Here is a 25,059-nt window from a genome sequence, read left to right on the forward strand (position 1 = left end):
GCTTGGGCAAGCTCGTGCCCGCCTCCTCCTTTCCGCTCCGCACACCCGCTGCCGTGCCTCTTCGCGGCCCCTAGAGGGAGCAGCGCCCGAGAGTCCGATTTGCTGCTGCTGCTGCGGCTGCGATTCCCACTTCCTCATCGTTGCAAAAGCGACTTGTGCACACTCGTCAAAGCCCTCTGCCGTGGGACGCTCAGCAACCCCACCGCCCAGTCCGTCGCTCTCGACGCTGCCTCTCCCGGAAAAGAGGCTGGTGGTGCTACGGTGACCCTTCGGAAGTGGAGCCCGCGTCCGATTCACGGCCAGGGAGTCGCTTCGCTTGCAACTTTTGCGCCGCGATGTCCAAGCCGCCACCTAAACCAGCCAAGCCAGGTAAGGGAGGTGCCGCGCCGCGTCCTAATCCTCTTCCTCCTCCTGGTAGCAGGCATCTTGAGCCGCTGCAGCCGCCGCCGCCACCGCCGGCTCGACTTGGGGCTGGGGGAGGGGACGGCTTAGCAGGGGGAAGCAGCCGCCCGTCGAGAGAGAAGTGGGTCCTCCCTGACACGTGGATCGTGGCTCCGAGCAAGCGCCGCTAGTAGAGCAGCACCACGCACCGTGGATCCCAGTCCACCCACCGGCATAACTTGGGGCGATGCGGCTTAGCAGTTATATATTACGCGTTTGGCAGCCAAAGGGCATTGCTTCTTAGTTCCCCTTTCCCGCCGCCCCCTTGCTTGCTTTCTGCCCTTGCTCTTCTCCATGTCTCCCTTTGCGATGCGCAGGAGATAGAGCGAGAGAAAGGTCGCGGAGGGTGATGGTCGCGGGGGAGCGAAGGGATTCTCTCCGACCCGGGGTGTGGCTCTGAGCAAGGCTGTCACTGTCAAGGCAGAGAGGGAGGGGAGGACGGAGCGCGCCCGCCGCCGGCCGCACTCGGGGCAGGAAGTGCGCTGAGTTCGCGATACTCCGTGTGGTGCTGGGCGGCGGGGGAGGTGGGGCAGAGCAGGTGGCCAACGCGAAGGTTATCGATCGTGTGAGATCCTTTTACAAACTCCCCTGCGTCGCCTGAGCTTTTGGTGCATTAATGCAGCTTACGAAGCAGAGATAGATAGATAGATAGATAGATAGATATGAGCGCAAGCGCCCCGTCCTGTCCCGCCTTCCGCGGCATAATCACGCACGTCAGTCTCAAGAAGAAAAAGGTCTACTGTGCCCGGAGGTGGAGAGGTGCCCCGACAAGTAGCCTTTCTTGGCAACTTGTATGCCCAACGTGCAGCCCAAAGCATGACAAAAACAAAAACAACACTGGGTAGAAATCTGGCGTCTGGAGGAGATTGAAGGAGACAAGCCTACTTCATAGGATTTCTCTTAACTATTTGCAAGCCGAAATAAAGTTTATGTAGAAGGCGTGCTGAAAGTAATATCATCTGAAAATGGATTAGATCTCTCCTTCCTTGTGTGTGTGTGTGTGTGTGTGTGTGTGTGTCCCTCCTTTTAAAAAGAAAAAGGATATTTTTCTCTACCCTATATCTCGATTGGCTATATGGCAGAAGCTCCTTTTTACCATTGGAAGTCATTCCAGTGGCTTTGACAGACTCACTAACTCAGGAGTGTAAATTGGTTTCAAATGGTTGCTTATTACAAGACAGAACAGTCCATTCAGATGAAACATTTTTCCCATGAAGAGGGACACTGACAAATAAACCAGCCTGAGCAGCCGGCTGCTGGAATTCCTGCCCCAGTTCTTGACTATTCCCTGTCTTTTCTAGTAGGTCACATTGCTGATCCAAGAGAGGGAGGCTGTATGCATTTTGTAGTAGGCCATCATCTACAGGATGCGTTCTCCAGACATATTTGGGGCACTTCTCAGGTTGAGTCCATTGTGAGGGCCCAAGTGGGATGGTGCAGCCCGCAAAAAAAAAAAAAATTAAAAAGAGGAAATGAATTACCACAAAAAGATAGGAGATGGTAAGATTTGTATAAATTTTGCTTATGGTAATTTCTGGGTATAGATGCAAATTTAGAAATAATTACTATAAAGAAAAAATACAATGCTTTTCAACATAGTGAAGAAGTTTGTGACCACGTGACTTGCCTGCTCAGTCAGGAGCTAAGTCTTGGTGGGCAGGCCGTTCTCTCTTCCTCTGGTTCTTTATCTTTAAACTGAACTTGGACTGGTCAATCCTTTGATTAGAGGAGGACACCTTCAAAGAGAAGGTTGTCCTCTGTAAAGTAGAACACTGACCACCCTACTGCAGTAGGAATTCACAAATTTAAACCAGTTTAATTGCATTTCCAACACTGAGACTAAAGTGGTGAATGAAAGATACAATTTACGAAGAAATTTCACATTGAGAAACTTAAATCAAATAACCTCCACAACAGGAGACCACACAATGTTGGATGGGATTTGCCTGTGGGTTTTCTTTTTTTCAGCAAGTGCAAATCATTTAATTACAAGTGCTATATAATTTAATTACACTTTACATTAAAGAAATAACATGTTTGTTTATGCAATTGTTCTACCCTGCCTTAAAATAATGACAAGATAACTTTCATCCATATTTATTTATTTATTACATTTCTATACCGCCCAATAGCCGAAGCTCTCTGGGCGGTTCACAAAAATTAAAATCATAGTAAGATAGGGTGACCATATGAAAAGGAGGACAGGGCTCCTGTATCTTTAACAGTTGTACTGAAAAGAGAATTTCAGCAGGTGTTATTTGTATATATGGAGAACCTGGTGAAATTTCCTCTTTTTCACAACAGTTAAAGCTGCAGGTGCACTGCCCTCTTTTAAATCTGGTCACAGTATAGCTGCAGTATAGCTCCTGCAGTTTTCACTGTTGTGATGAAGATGGAATGTCACCAGGTTCTCCATATATACAAATGACACCTACTGAAATTCCCTTTTCTATGCAACTGTTAAAGATACAGGAACCCTGTCCTCCTTTTTATATGGTCACCCTAAGTAAGACAACCAACAGGTTAAAAGCACAAATACACAATACAATATAAAAAGCACATAAAAATATACTCGTCCATATTTCCAATAAGATATAACAATTAAAAGCAGAGAGCTGTAAAACAGAGTAATTACAAACAATTGAAACAGCAGACAAAAGATTCAAGCTGCCTGGTGAAAAGCCATGAGAGTAGGAGCCAACCATACTTCTCTAGGGGGTGACTTCCACAGCAAAAAAGGCCCAGTCCTACCTCTGAAGGTAACAAGACATGGAGCAAGGCCTCAGATGATGAGCACAATGGTTGGGTAGGTTCATTAATTAATTAATTTCACTTTAAGTCGGCAGGTTCTCTGAGGGGTGTACAGGTAAATTAAAATCATACAAGATAAGCAATAAACACTACTAAGAGTGTATAATAAAACCTGCAGCAAAGGCTAAAAATGACGGAGCATATCACTCCAAAGGAAAACAAGCAGCAAAATAAAACAATGCAAAAGATCTAAAAACAATTCTTAAGGTATCTGGGAGAAAAGAAAGGTCTTTACCTGGTATGGAAAAGACCATAATGTAGCCACCAGGAAGGCATTCTACAGATGGGACCCCACCACTGACAAAGCCCTCTCTCTTGTCCATGTGATACTTTATATAATATAAACTTATCTTTCTCTGGATAACAAGGAGCAGACTTTTTATCCACACAATATTGAGTCATAATTCTAGGAAGTATATCTTTAAAAAAAAAAACTCCTTCTCTCTGATACATATGAACAGTACTGCAATGTCAGGCTCTTCCAGTGAGGATTGGGTTGTGCCACTGAGGAAGGGGAAGATTGCAATATTGAGGGGGCATTTTACTTTGGGAAAACAACACATCTTTTACTGGAATCATATTTTTGTCTGGTGCTTTATTACTTAATAATTTCACAATCCACTGGCTATTTCACCTTTGGTGACAGGGAGCCAAACAGTACTCAGATTGCCCAAGGATGTGGGTACTATCCTTAGCTACCTTCTTTCAAAGGCTTAGGGGCCCATTACATGCTAAAATTAGGCAAAGCCACGGATGGTGCTCGTGGATTTCATTAAGGGCCCTGTAACTTTCTTCCCAAGCTATTCTCTGGTTATTTCAACCCTTATAAAAACAATACTAGTATTGTCTTTCTCCTGCTCTATGGCAAATTTAAACTCATGCAAGTCCATAAGATATTAGAGCCAATTAAGAACTTTATGGTTGGGGAAGATCAAGGGCTTTGGTGGGAGAAGGGCCAATGGTGCAGACTCAAGAGAATCTAACTCCTTGTTTCTCAATTTACATGCCAGAAATTCACAATCTTAAAACAAGTTTAGTCCCAGTGTCATGAATAAGATTAAAGTGGTTTAAGTTCAAAAGTGTGAATTTACTGTCTTAAGTGTTTTATGATTCATTCTATCATTTGTTGAATGAACCTCTGATTCCAGTTTATTGCACACACTTCTGAGTTTATATACCTTTTGGGATTGCATATAACAACTGTAAAGTTACTAAAGACCCTCACGTCAGCCTTTGAATTTGCTACCTCATGCCAATCTAGTACAATAAACTATCGTTTTTGTTTCCTGTTGAAAAAAGTTCCCCATCATGAAGATATAGCTCCTAATCAGCTGTCTGCAAAATCTAGCTTTTCACCTCCCTACAGTCCAGAACCATTCTTTGAGGGGCAAAAATGTTCTCTAGCAAATTGCTATGTGTTGACAAGTGGTTGGGTGTTTGCTGCCACAGATTTTCCTGTTTACATTTATGAATTTCCATATTGACCTTTCAACAGAAACCTTAAATATATTGCAATTTCTAAAAAAAGAGACTAACAGCCCAATCCTACGCATATTTACTTGGGAAATAGCTCTACTGATCACAGTAGGACTTACTTGTGAGTAAATCCTACCATTGCACTGTAGAAAATTAAGTAGAACAGGTTGGAAAATTAACAAATTCTGTGTATGTTTACTCACAAGAAAATCCCTCTGTGCTGGAGTGTGTTTACTGCTACCAAGTGTGTTTAGTTTTGCAGCCTTAAATTTAAAATGACAAAACTCTGGGGAAAACATACTTTTTATAGCCAGTGAGAATAAAAATTTGCTGTTATTAGTTTTTAATTTGAGGTATAAATATCAATAATATAGGGAAGAAAACATTTATTAATTTTGTGGTATGTTTTTCTTACATACTGATCTCAATATGTGGGCAGCTTCTGAAATTCATTTTATAGAGCTCTTTGAATGCTAAGCTTATTTGGGCTGCTGGCTACTGAAATAATAAACGTTGTGAACAATACAACAATAGCTGGATGAAAGCCGTTTTAAAGAGCTGATCCTACCACGCATTTAAGTTTTGCAGGACTGTAGCTTTGTTTCTAAGTATGAATACAATAATTTTTGAATGCCAGGCTGCAGCCTGACTTCCCCTTCCCCTTATTCAGATAAATAAAAGGTCAGAAGGCATAAATAACCCTCTTTTGCAAATGAACTATTTTCATTTTAAAAAGAAATAATTTCATGTTAATTATTTTGCTAATGTTTTTACTAGAATTTCTAACTCACCTTCCTCAAAACATAAGCTGACCTACAAATGTTAAATCAATAAAAACAATTATTCTGTCAAGAAGGTCTCAAGTTAACGGGCTCAAGTTAAAGGAAGCCAGATTCCGGCTGGATATCAGGAAAAACTTCCTGACTGTTAGAGCAGTGCGACGGTGGAATCAGCTACCTAGGGAGGTTGTGGGCTCTCCCACACTAGAGGCATTCAAGAGGCAGCTGGACAACCATCTGTCAGGGATGCTTTAGGGTGGATTCCTGCATTGAGCAGGGGGTTGGACTCGATGGCCTTGTAGGCCCCTTCCAACTCTGCTATTCTATGATTCTAAGTTGTCACTAATCCATTCAGAACTATACTTACAAATACCTTCGGTTTGTTTCTTTTCTTGCTCTTGGGTCAGCTCAATAAATAGGCCGCATGAGTCAGGAAGAACAGATGGTGTGTTCAGCAGAGAGGGCCCAGTTTTGTTTGGCTCTGAAATATGCCAAGCTGATTTTCAAGTTTTCCTAAAAGTCATCCTGGGGTAGAGGTTAGAGTACTGAACTAGGACTAGGGAGACCCAGGTTCAAATACCACTCGGCCATGATGCTCAGTGTGGGTGAATTTCTATGTATGTTTAGACAGGAAAAAAGTCTGCTAGCCAGGGAATGCTGGGAGTTGTTTTTTCTGTCTAAACATGCATAGGGTTGCACCCTGAGTGATCCTGAACGAGTAACTATCTTACAACCTAACCTACCTCACAGGATTGTTGGGAGTATAAAATGGAGGGAGAAAATGTACATTGCCTTGTGTTCCTTCGGGAAGAGGCAGGATATAAACAAAATATTTTGGGGGTCTGAGCCATGACATGGGCCATGAGAAGCCTTCCCTTCACTACCACACTTTTTTCATGTATCAGGTCAGATTTGAACAAGAAGCTTCCTGCCTTAAAGCTCAATCTCTTACTATAGTTTAGTATACTGTTGTCTTATAATGTTTATAATGTTGTATTTTTTGTATTTTTAATGAATTGTTGTGAGCCACTTAGAGATCCTTCTCTATTGGATGGTATAGAAATGAAATGAACTTTTACATTACACTAGTGACTTGGCCTAGAAAGAGTCCATTATAGTTGCTAGATTACACAGAAGTGACCACAGCAAAGGGTTCCCAGAAATGTATTCCATTTTCAGACCCTATTGGGCTCAAACTGTGTGTGACATTAATTGCATGTAGTTCTCTCTGTGCCCCATTTGTTTTCTGTTCTTTTAACTAAAGCAAATATTGGGGCTGAAATCTCCACCAGGGAAGAGGGGACATCCTAACCTTTTGCAGTCTGCCAGTTTTCCTCAAATAAGTGCCTTCCTCCCTCCCCGTTCCCATTGCAGTGAGGAAAAAGAAATAGATAACCTTATTTTCCCTCCCACAGAGCTAAATGTTTTTTTTAGGGAAGCAAATCATTTGGAGTTGGGGAAGCAAATTCCTCTGTGCCAGAATAGTGTCAGAGAGAAAGAGGTTAAAATCCCCCCTTTCCCAATCTCCTACTGAAGATTGCAGGTGTGTGGGGTGGGTGGGATGGGGGGCGGGGAACTTAGGTGATTAACTACAGGTGCTGAATCTCTGTGGGACAGAGTGCCCCAGTTCCCCCAGAAATATGCCTATTTGGAGCCAGGGAGAGGGCCTTTTCGGTGGCTGCACCCAGACTCTGGAATTCCCTCCTGAGGAGAGGTTCATCTCACCCCTCTCCAATGGCCTTCTGTAAGATGATCAAAACTATTTTTTTAAGAAGGCTTTTGGGCCATAAATGGTTGCTCTCATTTTGAAGTGGCTTCGATTGCTGTGGTTGAATTATTTTTGTGGGTTGTTTGTACTTTTAATCTCTCTGCAGTTTTAGTGTTTTTTATGGCTGCTTTATTGTATATCCTGTTGTTGTCAAACTATTTTTAAAATGACTAAGTTATTATTTTTAACTTTATGATGTTGGCTGCTTTGGGCTTGTTGAGGAAAGGTGAGGTATAAATGCTTTAAATCAATCTAGCAACCTTCTGTGTAGTATGAATGCTAGAAACTCACAGGTGTTCTCATGTCTGTGCACAAGCAGAATTGTCACCTTTCTATGTAGGCAAGTCCAGGACCAGAGAACATGATGTTATCATATTGCATTAGTTCTTCATCATTTCCGAAATAGGCACGGGCATTCCACCGCAGGCATCTTTACTTGCAATGCAATTTCAGTTCCTTCATCCAGTGTCGAAAGCTTCCCTAGAAGTTTAGCTCAACCAAAAATGTTGCAATCAAGCAACTTCATTTGTTAAAATGCGCTCATTTAGCGTGCGTACTGGGGCTGAGGTCAGTGGGGTGGAGTGGGAGGTGGAGGTTGCAGAGGTGAATAAGAAAGACAGTAAGACCTTAATGTTGGAAATAGTATTACACAAGCCTCCCCCAAACTGGTACCCTCCGGATGAGTTAGTCTACAATTCCCATCTTCCAAAGTCTACAATTCCCATCTTCCAAAGCCAGCATCAGAGGTAGCCTTAGACTAGATGTTGGCAACTGGCACCCTAGGCGAACCATGCAATCAGCACCCTAAACCCCAAGGGTAGATTTAGGCCCTTTCTACACCTAAGGGTTATCCCAGGAAAATGGAGGGATCTTCCCTGCCTGCTCCCGGGATCCCCTGTGTGTCATTTGGATGCACAGGAACGATCCAGGGACAATCCTGGGGGAAAAGGCAGGTGTAGAAACGGCCTTAGCCTGATTTTTTAAGGGTAAACAGTTAAATATTTTGCCCCTATTTTCCATTTAATGCACAGGCAACCCCTACCCCTACCCTGCATCTTCAGAAGCAGAAATATTTTCATTTATAATAAAACTTGCCCAAAATGGTTTACACACGCGCACACACACACACACACTCACACTAAGCACTGTATCAGCACAGAGGTCTGATAAAAACAACAAAGGAGATGAGCACAGCTGTCCACACTGTGAAGGAACAGAAGTCCCATCCACAATGCCCAAAGGAGGTCCCTGAGAGAAGGGTCCCAGTTGCATCTTCAGGGAAACATGGCTAACAAGGCGGCATCAGTCCTCTGAGGACAAAGGAAGTGGCTGTTCTTGGAGGGAGGCTCTCACTCCCTGCCTCCAACTGGGAGCAGCAGCGGAGCAGGAGGATATCCCACCTCCAAAGCCTTGGTCATATTCCCTTTGTATGCATATGTGGTTTTTGTTGTTTTTCTTCGAATTTGGCACCCTGCTTAACTTGGGGGCTTAGGCGACCACCTATTCACATATATGAATGGGCTGCCGCTGGCCAGCATGGCTATTCTGGCTATGGAAGATGGAAGCTGTAGTCCAACTCATTTTGAAGACACAAGGCTGGGGGAAGGCTGGTTTTCACAAACGACTACAAGGTAATTCAAAAGGAATTGGTGTAAAATCAAAGGGAAAGGCTTAATGTTTAAAAACAGTAGCCTGTTTTTTTAGGAAACGCTACTGCTTAGTTGATCACAGCGCTCGCAAAATGCTGCTGTGATTAAAACAATATCTAAATCCTTTTAAAGAAGAACTTTTCCTCATATCTGGGAGAGCAACTGAATTTTAAATGATTACAAAAATATAGTTTGAGAGAAGAAAATATTAGAGGTTGCCTTTTTTTAATTGCTGTAATCCAGTTATCACTCCTTTTTTCTAGAAGCGCTTGGTTTTTCTGAATGTCATGTATGAGCCGAATCTCCAAACAAACTATCTTCCTTTGGCGGCGGGGGGAATTTGGGGTGGGGGGAATGGTCTAAAAATCTCTACAAACAGTGTCATCTTCTTGCTGCTGTGTGTTTTATAATACATAAAAGTCCAAAAGGAAACAGTCTGTGTCTCTTGTGGTTGCTGTTGACATAAGCATTAGAAAACAGAGAAATAATTAGAGCATAATTTCCTCCCTCCTGGTTTTGTCATGAGGATCAATGGGGGGAAATGGTAACACACTTGACAGATTAACACTCGACTTTAAATTTATTAGGATGTCAGCAGATTTTACTGCCATGTAATGGTGGCTTCTGTGTGCATTAAACACAGCTTTTTCCAAGCTAGCACTCTCCAGATGTGCCATTGGCCCTTCTGGTTGAGGATGATGAGGCGTCTGCAGGGGTGCCAGATTGGAGAATGCTGATTTAACTAAAAGCCTGCAGTATTTGCACGGTATTTGGTTGCTTAATCCCTGTATTTTCTGGTTATGTCTACATCTCTCTCTTTCAATGCAGTTGTGGGAAATACATGTTTAAATGTACAAGTCTGTCATTCTTTCAATGAGGTTGTGGGAGATAGATGTTTAAATGTACAAGTCTGTTATTGTTCTACCTATTTTGGCCTTAAATCCCATTAAAAAGCGGTTGAGTTTAATGGAGTGTGGTGTGATGTTAGCCATATTTGGTGGAATGGTCATTTCTGTGTGGGAGGAGTAGAGATGGGAGAACGAGAGACTTTGAGCTTTTTGAGATTCTCTGTTTTCCACCTTGATGCTTTGTTTGCTTTGTCTGAACATGAGCGTCCCCCCCCCCTTTTTCGGATATGAAATGGCACAGTTTCAATCAGGAAAAAAGCAGTTATTACGTACCAAAATGTGCATCTGCCCATTGATTAAAGCATGGAACTATGTCCTTTTGGGGGAGGAAAAATCTTTTAAATGGGTCATTTTTCAAAAAGGATGCATTTTGCAAACCCGATCGCAAACTTGAGAATGTGCAACCCTTTTTTCAAAAAATGCAATCGGATTCACATTCGGGGTTGTGAGCAGGGTCCAAATAGCTCTGGCAGTGGCAGGTCTGTATACTTAAACATGGATCTGACCAAGAACATAGAAAGATGAGGTCGATCAGGGATGCAAAAGCTCAGACCCTTACGCCAAATCCATCCTACCTGGGTGGGTGGGTGTCCAAACCAGACTTCTGGGGTTACCCAGATGGCTTCATCCCCTTTCCCCCAACTACAGGTTGTTTGGTGATTTCCTGGCTTTTGTACATTTCTCTTCCCATTCTAAAAGCTTGAAATACCTCTCCTAAGGCTTAGTTCTTGGCAGTAAGGGCTTTGAGCTAAAATATACTGGTGGTTTTTTTTTTAGTATTTTGGCCCCACCTCTTGCCTTCATCCCTGCCCAAGATTGGAATGCGGTCCCTGAAAGCCCATCCAAAATTGAATTTATTTATTTATTTATTTATTTATTTATTTAAGCATTTTTATGCCGCCATTCAGCCAAAAAAGGCTCTCACGGCGGCTTACAAAAGTATTTCTTGAAAAGTCCCTGCCCACAGGTCCAACACCCCTGGGCTAGGAAAAGGGGCGTGTAGGTGAGGGATCCTCCCCTTACCTGGTGATTGCCTCTCCTTTGCCCCTCCTTCCAAGTCTTTTTTATTGTAACTAAGCACACTTTGAGTATGGGAACTTGGCTGAAGACAAAAGATATTCGGTGACAGTAAGCTGTGGGCGGGGGAAGAAACCTCTGTACTTACCACTCATGTGCCCGTTCTGCTATTAAAAGGGGACATAACTGCTATTAAAAGGGGACAGATCAATATCTAAAGATCTTCCATCACAGATCTGCCACCATCCGACCTAGTTTGTTTTTAGCCCCATTAAATAGCAAACCTGCAATATGTTGTTGCTCTATGATTTTTAGAAGGCTTTTATTTAATTTTAAAAGTTGGCTGCTTTTGAATTATTGTTTTCTCGAACTGTATGTCACCTTGATCTTGGCAAAGGTATCTAATAACTTTTGCAAGCAAATAAATAAAATAAAATTTAGTCTCTGTGCTTGACACCAGGCAGTTCTAATGGTATGTGGGTATCTGGACCAGATTAATATCAGCCTGTGTTAAGAAGTGAATGCTTTAATGTAAACACACTTGTATCTGCAAAATAACAGAGCTGTTCAGCATTGTCCAGAAGTCAACAAATAACATATAAAGATAAATCTTAGCATGAGTTCTGGCTCAAGGACTTGGGTAACTGCAGTACCAGCCCGGGACTTCTTTCTGCCTTTACCCAAATACAACCTCTATTCCTCCTTAGCTAGGAACAACACTTCACACTCACACCACTACCCTACTTGCTCTGCCAAGCTGCAATCTTATGCTCACTTTCCTGGGAGTAAGTCAATGAACTGAAGGAGACTTCCTTCTGAATAGGTATGGATGAGATTGCACTGAAGTTAGGTGATAGGAAGAAGAAATTCTGGTTTCCTGCATGATTGTAGTAGTAGTAGCTTCTTCCTGTTCCTCCCCTGCTTCTTCTTAGTCCCTTTGGTAGCTTCCCCATCTGTTGTTGATGTTGCCATGTCCTGCAAAATGTCCCCAGCCTTAACAAATTTTGTTTGTTGAATGTCCTTCTGCAAATGCGCTTTAGATATAATCTCCCAATTGTGTTACGAGGGTTAACCTCTGAAGTATAAAGGATTGGTTTGAAATCCTGCTTAAGCAGGAGCCCTAGTTAATGGCATTCCTAATATACATTAAATACACAACTGTAATATCTGTTTATTGCATTTTTATCCCATTCTTCCATGAAATCCCTGTGTGGTGTGCATGACTCTCCCCTGCCCATTTCATCCTCATAATAACCCTGTGATGTAGGTTGACCTCAGAGGTGGTTACTGGCCCAAGGTCATTCCATGTTCTTTATGTGAGAGCAGGGATTTGAACCCAGGTCCAAATCCAACATGAAGCACAACAGCACACTGGCTATCAGTAGGCCTGCTGCAGTTAAAACGTTATTTGGGGATAATATTATATGCAGTTAAAATGTTATTTGCAGATAAGAGTCCTTATTTGCGTGGGCTCTTCACATAAATGCTTAAATCTCCTTTACAGAAATACTCTGTTGTTAATGCTTCTCTCTCTATGTGTGTTTTTAGGACAAGTCAAAGTTTTTAGAGCCCTGTATACGTTTGAACCTAGAACTGTAAGTATTTGCATTTCATTTTTTCCCCTCAGAAAATATAAGGGGAAGTTTATTTTTGAAAGCTACAGCCAGTCTTTTCTTTATGATAAGAAAACAACGAAGGGCTATTTCCATTTTACCTGTAGAAGTAAAAGATCAGAGATTTTTGGAAATGGATGCTGCAATTTGATCTTCTATATATGTGCTCAGAAGCAAGGATGTATTCAGATGCCCATCTCTGCATTGGTCTCTAGATAAAAGTAGACAAGTCGTATGGATTTGGCTTTCAGTGCATATTTCAAGCATGGGTGTTTTCTAATACTGAAGCATGCATGTTCTTGTGGGTGCACATGGCCACCTATCTTGGGGCAAAAGCCACTTTTCACACAGTGATTGTGTGAAGACATCTCTGGCCTCAGCAGACATTATTCCTGAACAAAAAACTTTAAATGGGCAAGAGAAGTAGAAAAGGAAGTTACAAAGTTAAAATTGAGCAAACTGTGAGAGAAGAGTTGTTAGGCCTCATTGTCCGTTGTGCTATTTCTGCACATGGCGACACATGGCATGGCAGTGCGGTATCATCTATTTTTTTGTGCAGCCTCCATATGTTTATCTGAATTTGTTAAAGGGAAAGCATTCACCTAATGACTGTGACAACAGATAAATTGCTTGTTGGATGAAAAGCTCAACAAAACACCCCTTTAAGATGTTGGAATGGTTTACTCTTGCTGATTCAGCACATCTTCTGAGCAGTCACAGAGAGAGCTATTCTTATATCCTGGCAAAAGCTTAACGGTATCATTCTCTTACAAATCCTTTCAGTAATGGCTTGCAGAATAAGGGAACTCAGAGAATTTCTGCTACAATACTGGATGAGGAATTCTCTCCCTCCGCCTGCTTGCTTGCTTTCCTTTTCTTTCTTTCTTTTAACTAATACCAGGCTTTAATTAAGCTCTGTGCTACAGAATAGGTTGCCAACAAAATGGAGCCCAGAGGCAAAACAATTCTGTAGTAGTTTCCCAGTTTAAAGTGACATTGTGAATAAAAATACCAGTGTGGTCATGCTCCCCACAGATCAGCTCTCCTAAACTTCCCTTGCCGGTGCTCTCTCCTGTCCCGTGTTCTCAACCCACTCTCTTCTGCCCCTTCCCCTTTCCTTCTGTTCCTTCATCCACATGAGGGAAAGAAGACCGAGCCAAGCACAGTCTCCATAGCGGCACTTCAGAAACTGAGTGCATGTTCTCTTCCAGTCTCTCTCAGAAATCGACCCCCAAAAGGGGAGCAGCCAGCAAGCTTCCCTGTGTTAAGCTGGCTGGGAGAATGCACTGTGGACTCTCATTCTCTTTCTGTGTCTCTCTCCCCTTGCTAGAGAGGGAGAGGCGGATCAACATTTTGCCCCCCCTTCCCTACTTACTTTCCTCCATGGTGGATGGCAGAGGCAGGTAAGTGGGGGGCAAAATGGGGGCCAAATAAGCCCCTCTTCCCCCTTACCTGGCTCCGCCACCTTAGCTGCATGTACTGCGGTGGTGGTGGCAGAGCCAGGTAAGCCCCCTCCCCCCATTTACCTGCCTCCGTCGTGGTCCGGCGCAGGCTTCAACTTAGGGCCAGGGCTCAAACCGGAAGAGCAGGCCACGGCAAAATGAGGGCCAAATAAGCCCCCCTGCCCCCTTACGTGGCTCCGCCACTGTCACCGCACAGACTGCAGCGGTGGTGCCAGGTGAGCCCCCCTCCCCCCTTACCTGTGTTCAGAGCTCCGGATGGAGGCGAACCGCTTTGCCTCAATCCGCAACTCCCCCGACCCCATCCGATCCGCCTTTGGCGGAGGTGGATCGGGTTTGTCCGCTCCGGATTCGCTATCCGAATCAGAGCAGAGCAGAGCCCTAATGTCCATAATTACCCTCAACAAGACTTGAGGGACAAATGACACAGGAGATCTGTGACAGGATCCTTTGAATTTTGTTGTTCTTGTTGTTGCTCTGATTAAAATGAGTGCCCCGTCAGTTACTAATTAAATAAAAAAGTCAGGAGAGCCAATTGAAGCTCCCTTCCATCGTGCCCTTCCGCAGTTTTTAATTGTTTTATTCCAAGAGAGACCAGCAGGTGTCAGCAGGGGACAGCAAAAGTCCCATTTTCTTTCCTCTCCCCCCCCCCCCCACCGCGTACATTTCAGCAATCTCAAAGTACATTTCAGCATAGGATGCCCATTTTCATATGTCTAATACCAGGTAGAAAGCATTTTTTAAAAAAAATAACAAAAAACAATAATAATTTGCGAAGAGTGTAATTCATTGATTTTTTTTTAAAAAAATGAATTTACATTTGTTCCACTATTCAAGCCTGGGCTCAGCACCCAGCATCCATGAGACAGCTGCCAAGGGTCCAGTAGTGTTGATTCCTCCTGTGGATTGGGGCCACCCACCCTCCCTGGATCCAGTTTTACTTGGCAGTAGGTGGCTGCAAGCTGCCCACCATTTAAAATGCTCTGCAGTGCCCTGGAGTGTCACTGTGTTGGAGGATTGTGGGAAAATAAAAATGGTGGGCTGCTTGCAGTCACCATTAGTGGGGCCAGGCGAGACAGCCCTTTGCTGCTGAGCCCCTCAAACCTGGCACCAAACTCTTCTCCCTTCTTTTATGAGTTCCTGGGTGCAGACAGCATGGAACAGGCAGATATTAGAATCATCATCATCTTGTTAGTCACATCAGTCACCAGCATCACACGAAGAAACTATACATAAAACCTTCAAAAACCAGGCCTACCAAAATACTTCAACACCAACATCCAGAAAGCAGTCATACTTAGGGCATACTCAATTGTCAGGAAATTCCTGAATCAGTAAAAGACAGCATGACTTGGCAAAGCCTGTCACATCCATCTAGAAAAACCTCCAAGAGCGAGAAAAGAGAGATGATGATGATGATGATGATGGAAAAGCTCTCCAACAAACTTGTTTTGGAAACTCTCCCAGGCACATGCAAACCTGAAGTTTGGAGTCAGGATGCAGCTTACACTGCCATTTACCATTTGTGCAAAAGAACAATAATTTGTACATCTGCCTCAAGCTAAGGAAAACCATCCTAAAACTTTGACTTGGGGTGGGAGGGTTGGGGTTGGGTGTTAACAAAAAATGCCATGCTTTTAAAACTATGCTTTAAATCACCCCTTTAATTCAAACAGCCTGTTTATTGTTTCCAGCCAGATGAACTGTATTTTGAAGAAGGAGATATTATCTACATTTCCGATATGGTGAGTTTATAAACACAGTGTGTTAACAGATGAGCAGTATCATGTAGACAGAATAGATCTCAAACAAAGTGTTGGTTTCCCTTTTCAGTGTTGTTTTCCTTTTTCCTCCAGAGTGACACCAATTGGTGGAAAGGAACCTGCAAAGGAAGAACTGGACTGATCCCCAGTAACTATGGTATTTGCCTGATTCATTTTGCAAGATATACCTATCTACCATAGAAGCAAAAGGAATTCATAATTGTGTGTGTGTGTGTGTGTGTGTGTATATATATATATATATATATATATATATATATATATATATTTAGGGAGTGTATATGAGTAGGATCCAAAGGGAATCTAGTACCCTACTTCTAATCTAATGTCATAACAGGCCACCAGTAAATGAGCACTAGGTACAGGGTAAAGGGCTACTCCAGAAACATGTCGTTAAACTGGAAAAATGCTTCACTGCAGTCCTGTGTGCCATCTGCAGGGTTGAAATAGTGTGCCATTTTATTAATTAAAATGTATGCTCCACCATTCAGTCATATTATCAGGGCAGCTTACAATAAAATATTAAAAAGACAAACAACTAAGACATAGAAGTAAGCTAAAAATAGTAAATCTATAAAAGCAGCATAAAAATGATATATGAACCAAAATAAAACAGACAAACAAAAGTTTAAATGCCTGGGAAAATAAAAAGGCCTTTGCGTGGCACTGATGAAAAGACATCAGATCCATTTTATGAATTAGTTGTGCAATCAGGTTTGGAGATCGAGGCGGTAGGTTTTTCCTGATAGTTAAAACTTTAGTTCTTTCTTTTAAATTTCTTCTCCTATTGAAACCAGTGGGTAGACGTCTCTGCAGGCACCATTTAAAACAACCACCACCACCGCAGAGGTCATAGCTCTGTCTATGGCTTTGGAGGGGTTTTTCTAGACAAACTTATGGCCACTGTCTAGAACCATAGGACTGCAATCTAAAAATACAAAATATTTTTAAAAATTCTGGGATAACAGGAACGTGTTAGCCTGGCACTGAAAAGTCAGCAGTGTGGGGCCCAGGTAAGAGGTTAGGGGGCAGCACAAAAAAAGTTCTCTCTCTGGTTGCTGCTTCTGAGCCTCAGAATGAGGCAGTACTTGAAGAAGAGTTTTCTTAGGCAGCTCTGGCTGAACCAGTCAGGATTCTGGCACCGAAGTTTGCATTAATTGAAGCTAATCTAATGACTACACATAAAGTGAAGAGATGGGAAAGGGAAAGGGAAACGAAATCCTTCACATTTTGCAACTTCTCTGCCTGTAGTCAGCAATCCGTTTTCCCCCAACTTTTAATCTTCTTTTCACTGCAAGAGCACACCACTTTGGGGCAGCAGAACGCTTGCAGATTCCTGCCTGTCCAGAAGCACTTTGTCTAAAACTACTGTAGTTGGTACTTCATCTTTCCCCTAATTTTGTTTTCTTCTGTGGAAGCAATTGCCGTAGGATATGCAAAAGGCTTTGGGACACTGAAACATAGAGGCTGCCAACCAACTTTTGGGTCCTATGTCAGCAACTGATTCTCATAAGACTGCAAAATTAGTGCTTTAATTATCGTTTTAAAATTAGTGCTCTAATGATCATGAGCCTTCTTTTAAATTCATGTTGTTTAAAAAGATTGCTTCCTGTCTTAATAAAACATAAGGAATGTCCCTTACTACAGGCAGCACAGTGTGAATTGTTGCTTTTTTGATCTTGTGCCAACAGTCCTGTAGTCACAGAGTTAATAGACCAATTGTTTCTGGAATTGCATTTTAATTTGTCACACAATAGGGTATGTCTCTGAGCGTCATCAGATGGGTGCATTTTCGCGTTTCCCTACCGTCGCTATGGCCTCCTGCTGCTGTCACACAATAGCGATGGTCTCTTTACATGGGGAGAGAAAGAGGAAGCAGCAACGACCTCGTGGCCCACTTCAGGGGCTGTTTATATTGCGCCGGTTTTCCTGCACAAAGCAGGAAATGGCGGCACATTCCGTTGTTGTTTTTAAAAAAGACGGATTAAAGGGGGTCTATCTTGTGATGGAAAAAGAGCAGAAGGCTCGTGGGAGGTGGACATCGTCATCTAAAGGACATATGAACATCCGTAAGTGGGCAGTAGGGTGCGTGCAATAAAATGCTCATCTGATGACGCTCTCTGGGTAAAAACTTAAGCTCCCGTCCAAAAGCTCCTGTGTCCGTGTGTCCACTATGAATACAAAGCTCTGCATGAGCAAGAGCTTCCCAGATCACTTCAAAGTCTGGGAAGCGCTGTGTGTGCGACTCCATTGCATGTATATTTTCATTCACGGAAGTGAATGGGAAGCTCATAATAAGAAATTTATTTATTTATTTATTTATTTATTTTATTACATTTATATACCGCCCCCCAGCCAAAGCTCTCTGGGCGGTTTACAACAATTAAAAATAGTAAACATTAAAAGTATACAAAAAATTTTAAAAACATAAAAACAGTATAAAAACAACAACAGTATCCATTTAAAACAACAATTCTGGGGTCCATTAAAAACAAACTTAACGTTGTTAAATGCTGTTAAAATGCCTGGGAGAAGAGAAAAGTCTTGACCTGGCGCCGAAAAGATAACAACGTTGGCGCCAGGCGAGCCTCATCGGGGAGATCATTCCACAGTCGGGGGGCCACCACTGAGAAGGCCCTCTCCCTTGTTGCCATCCTCCGAGCTTCCCTCGGAGTAGGCACTCGGAGGAGGACCTTAGATGTTGAGCACAGTGTACGGGTAGGTTCATGTCGGGAGAGGGTGCCATTAAGCACAGTCAAGATCCGTGGAGCTTTGTTTTGTTTTATTTGTAGTTTATACAATATGGAATTTAATGTATCTTTTACATCCATGAGTATTGATGAATATTAAACATATTAGTGCATAGAAGGAATAAATTTAAGTCTCTTATCTCAGGCCCCTGTAGCAGGAGAGCTACATGTGGTGATGTAGTGATTAGAGTGCTAGAGTGGGAGATCTGGGCTCCAGTTCCCACTCAGCCATGAAGCTCGCTGGGTGACTTTGGGCCAGTCACTGATTCTCAGCCTAACCTGCCTCACGGGGTTGTTGTGAAAATAAGATGGAGAGGAGGAGGAGGAGGGCTCTGTAAGCTGCCTTGGTTTCCTTGCAAGAGGAAAAATGGTGGGATATCAGTGAAATAATAAATTTAAATGATGCAGAAAGTAATACTGCTGGTTAAAATGTTATGTGTTTTTGCTTTTGCTTTAGTGGCTGAACAAGCGGAATCCATTGACAACCCTCTGCATGAAGCTGCCAAGAGAGGTGGGTACAGAATCGGATGGGGTTTGCAATAAGCAGATCCGTGATGTATTCGTGTGTTCAGTTATACAGCAGCAACAGCCAGACCACAGCCTAACTAACCAGGTCTGTTCCCATTGCATTCACTGGGGATGAAACTGATTGGGCTGTTGAATTTTTTTAAAAATGTAAGTGTTATGGGTGAGATCCAGTGTTGTGCGAATGGATTTCCCCTCATGCAACAGAGCTTTTCCTTCCTATGAAGCACCTCGTGCCCAGAGAACACAAACTCTCCTCTTCTGCCTTGGCTGGGATAAGCAAGCAGGGCTTAGGAAGTGGTGGCTCCTTCCTCCCTCCCCAGTTTAGGATTGCTCTATCCATGATGTTATTACTAAAGGTACCTTCCAGTTTTTTGATTTAGCTGTTGGCACCAATGCAAGATTGAAGTGACAGGAACCCCCACATGTGTGCAGGAGATACTGGATCAGTGCTTTTGTAAATCCGTTAAGCATTTTATATACTTGGGATTTAGAAACATACAGTACAATCCTATGCAAGTCTACTCAGAAGCAAACCCATTGAGTTCAATGGAATGTACTCCTAAGTAAGTATGTATAAGATTGCAGCATAGGACTTCTTCCTTATTTGAACATTATGCAGTCAATTCAAGAAGTTTCTTGAATGGAAGGTAGCATTTGTATAGGATTTCCATTCATGCAACAATAATGTGATTTGATAAGTGCATCTAAAGTGTGTTGTATAATAGCGGTTTTCATAGTTCTCAGTACATTGAATTTAATAATTGTTTCTTGTTTTAAATTATGTTCCATCAAAAATATTTTTTTCTGTTTCAGGTAACCTGAGTTGGTTGAGGGAATGTTTGGATAACAGAGTTGGTGTCAACGGCTTAGATAAAGCTGGAAGCACAGCCTTGTATTGGGGATGCCACGGTGGACACAAAGGTAAGGATGGCGACTCTGTCAATTTCAGGTTCATTCAGTTTCTCATTCTCCCCCCCCCCATCTTAAATGCATTCTGTATCTGCATCCGTTCACAAACTGTTGTTTGTCTGCACAAAAAATTGTATGCACTTTTATGAGCATTTCTCCTAATATACAAATTTTTGTATGAGTTTTTGGCTAATATGTTGCAAGCAATTTTCCCTATTAAGAATACATTTCTAAACATTACTTTCATTAATATGCACATTTTTGTGTGCACCTTTCCCTAATATATGTATTTTAGGACACAATTTTTAATCAGAGAATGGCATAACAAAATTCAGAGAATTGTAAATATTGTAGGATAACTATGTTTCAGTTTCCGTATTGGTTTGGAAAGTGCGACTTACCTAGGTTAAAATGCGAACTAAATGAATTTCTCTCCCATTCCTACACTAAAACCTAAGATTCTCTCCTAGAGTTTTGTTAATTCAATTTTCACAGGATTTTAACAAAATGATATGGGCATTTTGAGCTGATTGAGTAGAAACTGACTTTCCTGTTGTATTTTGAGTAGAAGAAAACAAGTTCCAATTTTTCACAAAGTTTTCTTTTCACTTTATGTAGACGTAGTGGAAGTGTTATTGACGCAGCCAAACGTAGAACTAAACCAACAGGTAGGGAATTGCATATTGAATGACTTTAAAGAATTGATTTGCAATAATATGATTGGTTGCAGTTGGTTTGAACTAAACTTTCATTGCCACACTTTAACCCTGATGGTTATTTCCCTTTTACCTTTCACAGAATAAACTGGGAGACACAGCTTTGCATGCTGCTGCATGGAAAGGTTACGCGGATATTGTAGAAACACTCCTGGCAAAAGGTAATTTTTACTTACCGACTCATCCATGTTCTTTCATAGACATAGGCCCAGTTTGGGTGTCCTACAGAAATGTATGAACTTTGTGCCCACTCACTCCATCATTATGCCCCACCTTTCCCTACTTGGTGTGCCGCATTTCAACACTTCCTAGATTTATGAACCAGAGTTTCCTGTTACATCCAAACTGGGAAATATAGTTATCATGGTTAGAACAAGCCAGGATCTTAAACCATGGTGTGAAGTTGGTTTAAGTTGTTCCTTCCCTGGTATACACAATTTCCTGGTTCTGATGTAAAGGGAAACTAGTTAATTGAAGACTTCCTGGCTTAATCATGTCTGATTTGTCTTAGAAGTTATTGCATTAATGTTGAGGGCTTTATTGTGGTGATGATAGACATAATGAAAATGTTAGTCATAATGATAGAAAAAGATTTAGATCCTGCACTGAGTACAGGGTTAGACTAAGGGTGCTTCCAGATGAGGCTTTTTCTGCATTCAGCCTGAAACACAGAATTTTATGAAGTGTCCAGATTATGATGTATTCAATTTGTAACCCTCTTCTTTCTTTCAGCTTTTTTCTTACCAGAAAAAAATCCATTAAGGAAAAAAAAAAAGGCAAAATAGCTGCACAGGGCCTTTTGACTGGTAGCACTAGGAGCTCTCTAACAGGAGCACTTTAGATGTCTTCCAAGTTCACTTCCAGCTCTATGATTCTAATATACGATCTGGACTTCCATTAAACCGTGAATGCCACTTTTGGTCATGGCTCTCTACAGACGCAGAATGGCATCGCTCTGTCCCTTGGCAACTCTGCCATCAAAGTCCCATGTACTTTGCATTGGGAGTAGGAAACCAGTTCAATTTTAGACGAAAACTGCTAATAAGGAGAGTGCAGGTGTGTGACTCTAGCTTTTTTGGTTGATGAATTTAGAATAGTGATGCCCTGTATTTTGTTTGCATAAAGGTGCCAGAACAGATTTGAGAAACAATGAAAAAAAGCTGGCTCTGGACATGGCTACTAATGCTGCCTGTGCTTCCCTGCTCAAAAAGAAACAAGGGCAAGGTAAGGTGTTTTTCCCCTGATTTTCCAAATAGTCTTCTAACATGCTGCATCAACAAATTAATTGTTATTATCCCCAGAACAATTACATAAAGTGGGATTATGTGATAAGGTTAGAATGGTCCCTCTGCTCAGGGCAGACATATGATAGTGAATTGTTACCAAGAACACTTCTAAATGAGGCTTTTATTGTGCAACTGTCTTTTTCGTTCATGGTCCTCCAGACGACAACATCTTTTTGTAACCCTCCTGGGTTTCCGCACCTCTTCTTCTATCTTTTTTTCTTATCACAGAAAGTCCATTAAGGATGGAAAGATGAAATAGCTGTGGAGTGTCTTTTGAATGATAGCACAAGGAGCTGTCACTGGGAGAGGTCCCCAAGAAAAACTGCAATGCAGTAGAAAATTGCACCCTTTTCACAGAAGACAGAGTTCACTTTGTTTTCAGTCTGTTTCAGGAGTATTTTAAGAGCCAGGGGGAGATTAAATTGCTCTTTGTAAACATGACTGAATGCCACGCTGATGTGGGGGGAGGCTTTTTTTAAAAAAAATACTATAAGAATATCAAGATACATACAAAATGTGATGAACTTGGCTTAATAGGACTTTGAAGTACAGGAGATGACAAATCTTTTAAAACTTTCAGAATGTCTTGCCCTTTTCTTATTTGACAATTTTACATGGCTTTTGTTCTTCTTTCCAGATATAATGCGAACATTAAGCAATGCAGAGGAATACCTTGATGACGAAGACTCTGATTGAGTTGCATGAATATTGTCTTGAAAAAGTTACAACCTCTCTTGCCTCCACCTTTCTTAAATCCTTTCTCTCTGTAACCACAAAATGTACTTTTCACACATACAGTGATGAAGTGTTACAATAATTTCAAATACCATGGTGAGAGATCCTTTCCACAGGGTGAAAAATCTTCTCCGCATTAAGGGCCAAAAATTCTCTAGTTGCATTCAAATAATTTGTCGAGAGTACATGTATGATAGATTCTTCCACCAATTCCCTATTAGACTGAAAACAGGCCTTGCCCTTTAAAACAAGAAAAATATTTTAGATATGGAGATATCAGCCTGTTGGCACAGCAAATAGCCATTTAAAAATATATCTGACATGATTAGCATTATTTTACAGAGGGAAACATCTCAGGTAGAAGATTGGTTGTTTTTTCCACCGCACATCTTCACCTTAGTGTGTGTGTGTGTGTCATTGGGAACCCAAATTTCAGGAGTAGGAAAATATTTTATATTGGGAAAATATCCTTAAGGGATTTGGAGTTAAAACAACTATTGTGTTTCCCACAAAAACTGGCTTATGGACATGACTGTTATATGCATATGTCTTGTTTTTGCGAGGGATTATCCATGGCAGTAGAGGTTAGATCTAACTCCGAGCAGGGACAGTGAGTGAGTTGTATTAGCTGAGAGAAAGGAGCACAACTTGGTTCATCAGCTGACACAGGAAACCACAAATTCCTCCACCCAACAGTTCCTTAGATGATAAAGGGAAGTTTAGACGACTCTTCTACTCTGGAATGTCCGCTGGGAGAAATCAGGCTCAGAAATGACCATAAGCGTGGGAGAAATTTTCAAAACTATTCATGTCTTCCACTGGTGAATTGCACAGTCCCTGCTTTGTATGTTTGTGTGTAGAGAGAGGGAAAATATGTATATATGATTTTTAAATTTTCATTTTAGGAGAGGGGAGATAAGATTAAAAGGTGAGATCATTGAATTTCTTGCTTTATGGCTCAAATCCAAATCCTTAGACTAAGGTAGGGAACCTAGTGCTCCCCAGATGCTTTGTACTACAGCTCCCAGAATCTTTATAATTGGCCATGCTGGCTGGGGCTGATTGGAGTTGTAGTCCAAAACTTCTGGAGGGCACCACGTTCCCCACCTCTGCCTTAGACAGTCAGTATTTTCTTTGAAGGCAGGTATTAAGAACTTTGGCCTCTATCCAACGGAGCATGCACATAACCAATTAGATAATCAGTCATTTAACTAGCTGTTGAATGGGGAGTAGAATGACAGGCACACTGGGCTGCGTTTGGACAACACGATAGTCAACGGTGGGGTAATACTCATCTCTGCACTTGTTGATCTAGGGGGTATTCCCCACATGATATAATAATCAACCATGGTATCAGTGTTGGCTATTAGTCCAGGCTGAGTTGACTCACTCATCACCCCCTCTCTTTCCCTCCCCTCAGTCCTCCTGCTAGTATCCCATTGCTGCTGAAAATCTATCTTGCCAGCTGGACTAGAGCGGCAGCCATCACTTTGACCACTCTTGCTTTGCACTGACGAAATAACCGACAGTGCCTGCCACACAACATGATAACCAATAGTAATTCAAACAGCCAACTGTGCACAGAGTTGGTTATTTTGGCCAAATAACCAACTGTTGGTTAAAAAACTCCTGCCACATAACATGATAACCTGTGGTGGGTTATACAACCAATCGTTGACTATTTAAACCACCATAAGCTAACGTGTTGTCTGAACCCAGTCTGTATCTAGCCTTTTGTTTTTCCTGAATATCTAATTGATTCTAATGCTGCCCACAGCCTTGGCAGCTGCCTCAAGAGGGAATGCACTAAATCATAGCTCACATTCACAAGATTTATGTATAGAAACTATTTTCTGTATAGGCTTGCAACTTAGCCCAATCAGGAAATTTAGATGGAGCAGGAAATCACTTTCTTTGACTCAAAAGTGCTTGCATTGTAGTAACTTTTACAATGTATTTGCATTCATATTTGTAGCATGAAGGTGTGGACTGTTTCTCACTTTCTGCTCTCTTTGCTTTCCCCTTAGCTTTCTCCTGTCCTTCAAAGGTTCTGGTTCTCTTTCTCTACTCTGCCCCCACCCCAAAATATTTCACCTCAGAGTTGATGTGTTCCAGAAATCATTTATCGAGTGGAAAACCACAAACCAAAAGTATCTTCAGAAAAGGATGCAGTATGAATAAATATTTTAAAATGCTTTGAAACTTAATTGCACTTCCTCCTTAAGAATGTAAGAATTTGCCTGTGTTGGAATCAGTTAGGGCCTTCAAGACTGGCTCTACCGTTAGTAAGAGTGATGCAGCTGCCTCAGGCAGCCGATTTTGGAGCGTCATGAAAGAGCAGCAAAGTGTTCATTATTTATTATTGTTGTATTTTTGCTGCCAGGGAAGGGAGAGGCATTTGTGAGATTTTCTGCCTCAGGTGCCAAAACAAC

At 42.0% G+C, this 25,059-nt stretch overlaps 1 protein-coding gene across 1 annotated transcript; it reads left to right on the plus strand.

Annotated features, from left to right (window-relative positions):
- Positions 1–152: 152 nt before the first annotated feature.
- Positions 153–24,829, plus strand: OSTF1 (osteoclast stimulating factor 1). The gene is made up of 10 exons (XM_063129353.1): positions 153–369; positions 12,398–12,444; positions 15,617–15,667; positions 15,779–15,842; positions 18,911–18,964; positions 19,795–19,902; positions 20,509–20,558; positions 20,689–20,767; positions 21,732–21,830; positions 22,530–24,829. Exons 1-10 carry the CDS (start codon positions 336–338, stop codon positions 22,586–22,588), a joined length of 645 nt encoding a protein of 214 aa, XP_062985423.1. The 5' UTR covers positions 153–335; the 3' UTR covers positions 22,589–24,829.
- The last annotated feature ends 230 nt before the right edge of the window (positions 24,830–25,059 follow it).

This window comes from Elgaria multicarinata, chromosome 6 (assembly GCF_023053635.1).
Source record: "Elgaria multicarinata webbii isolate HBS135686 ecotype San Diego chromosome 6, rElgMul1.1.pri, whole genome shotgun sequence".
Classification (NCBI taxonomy): Eukaryota; Metazoa; Chordata; class Lepidosauria; order Squamata; family Anguidae; genus Elgaria; species Elgaria multicarinata.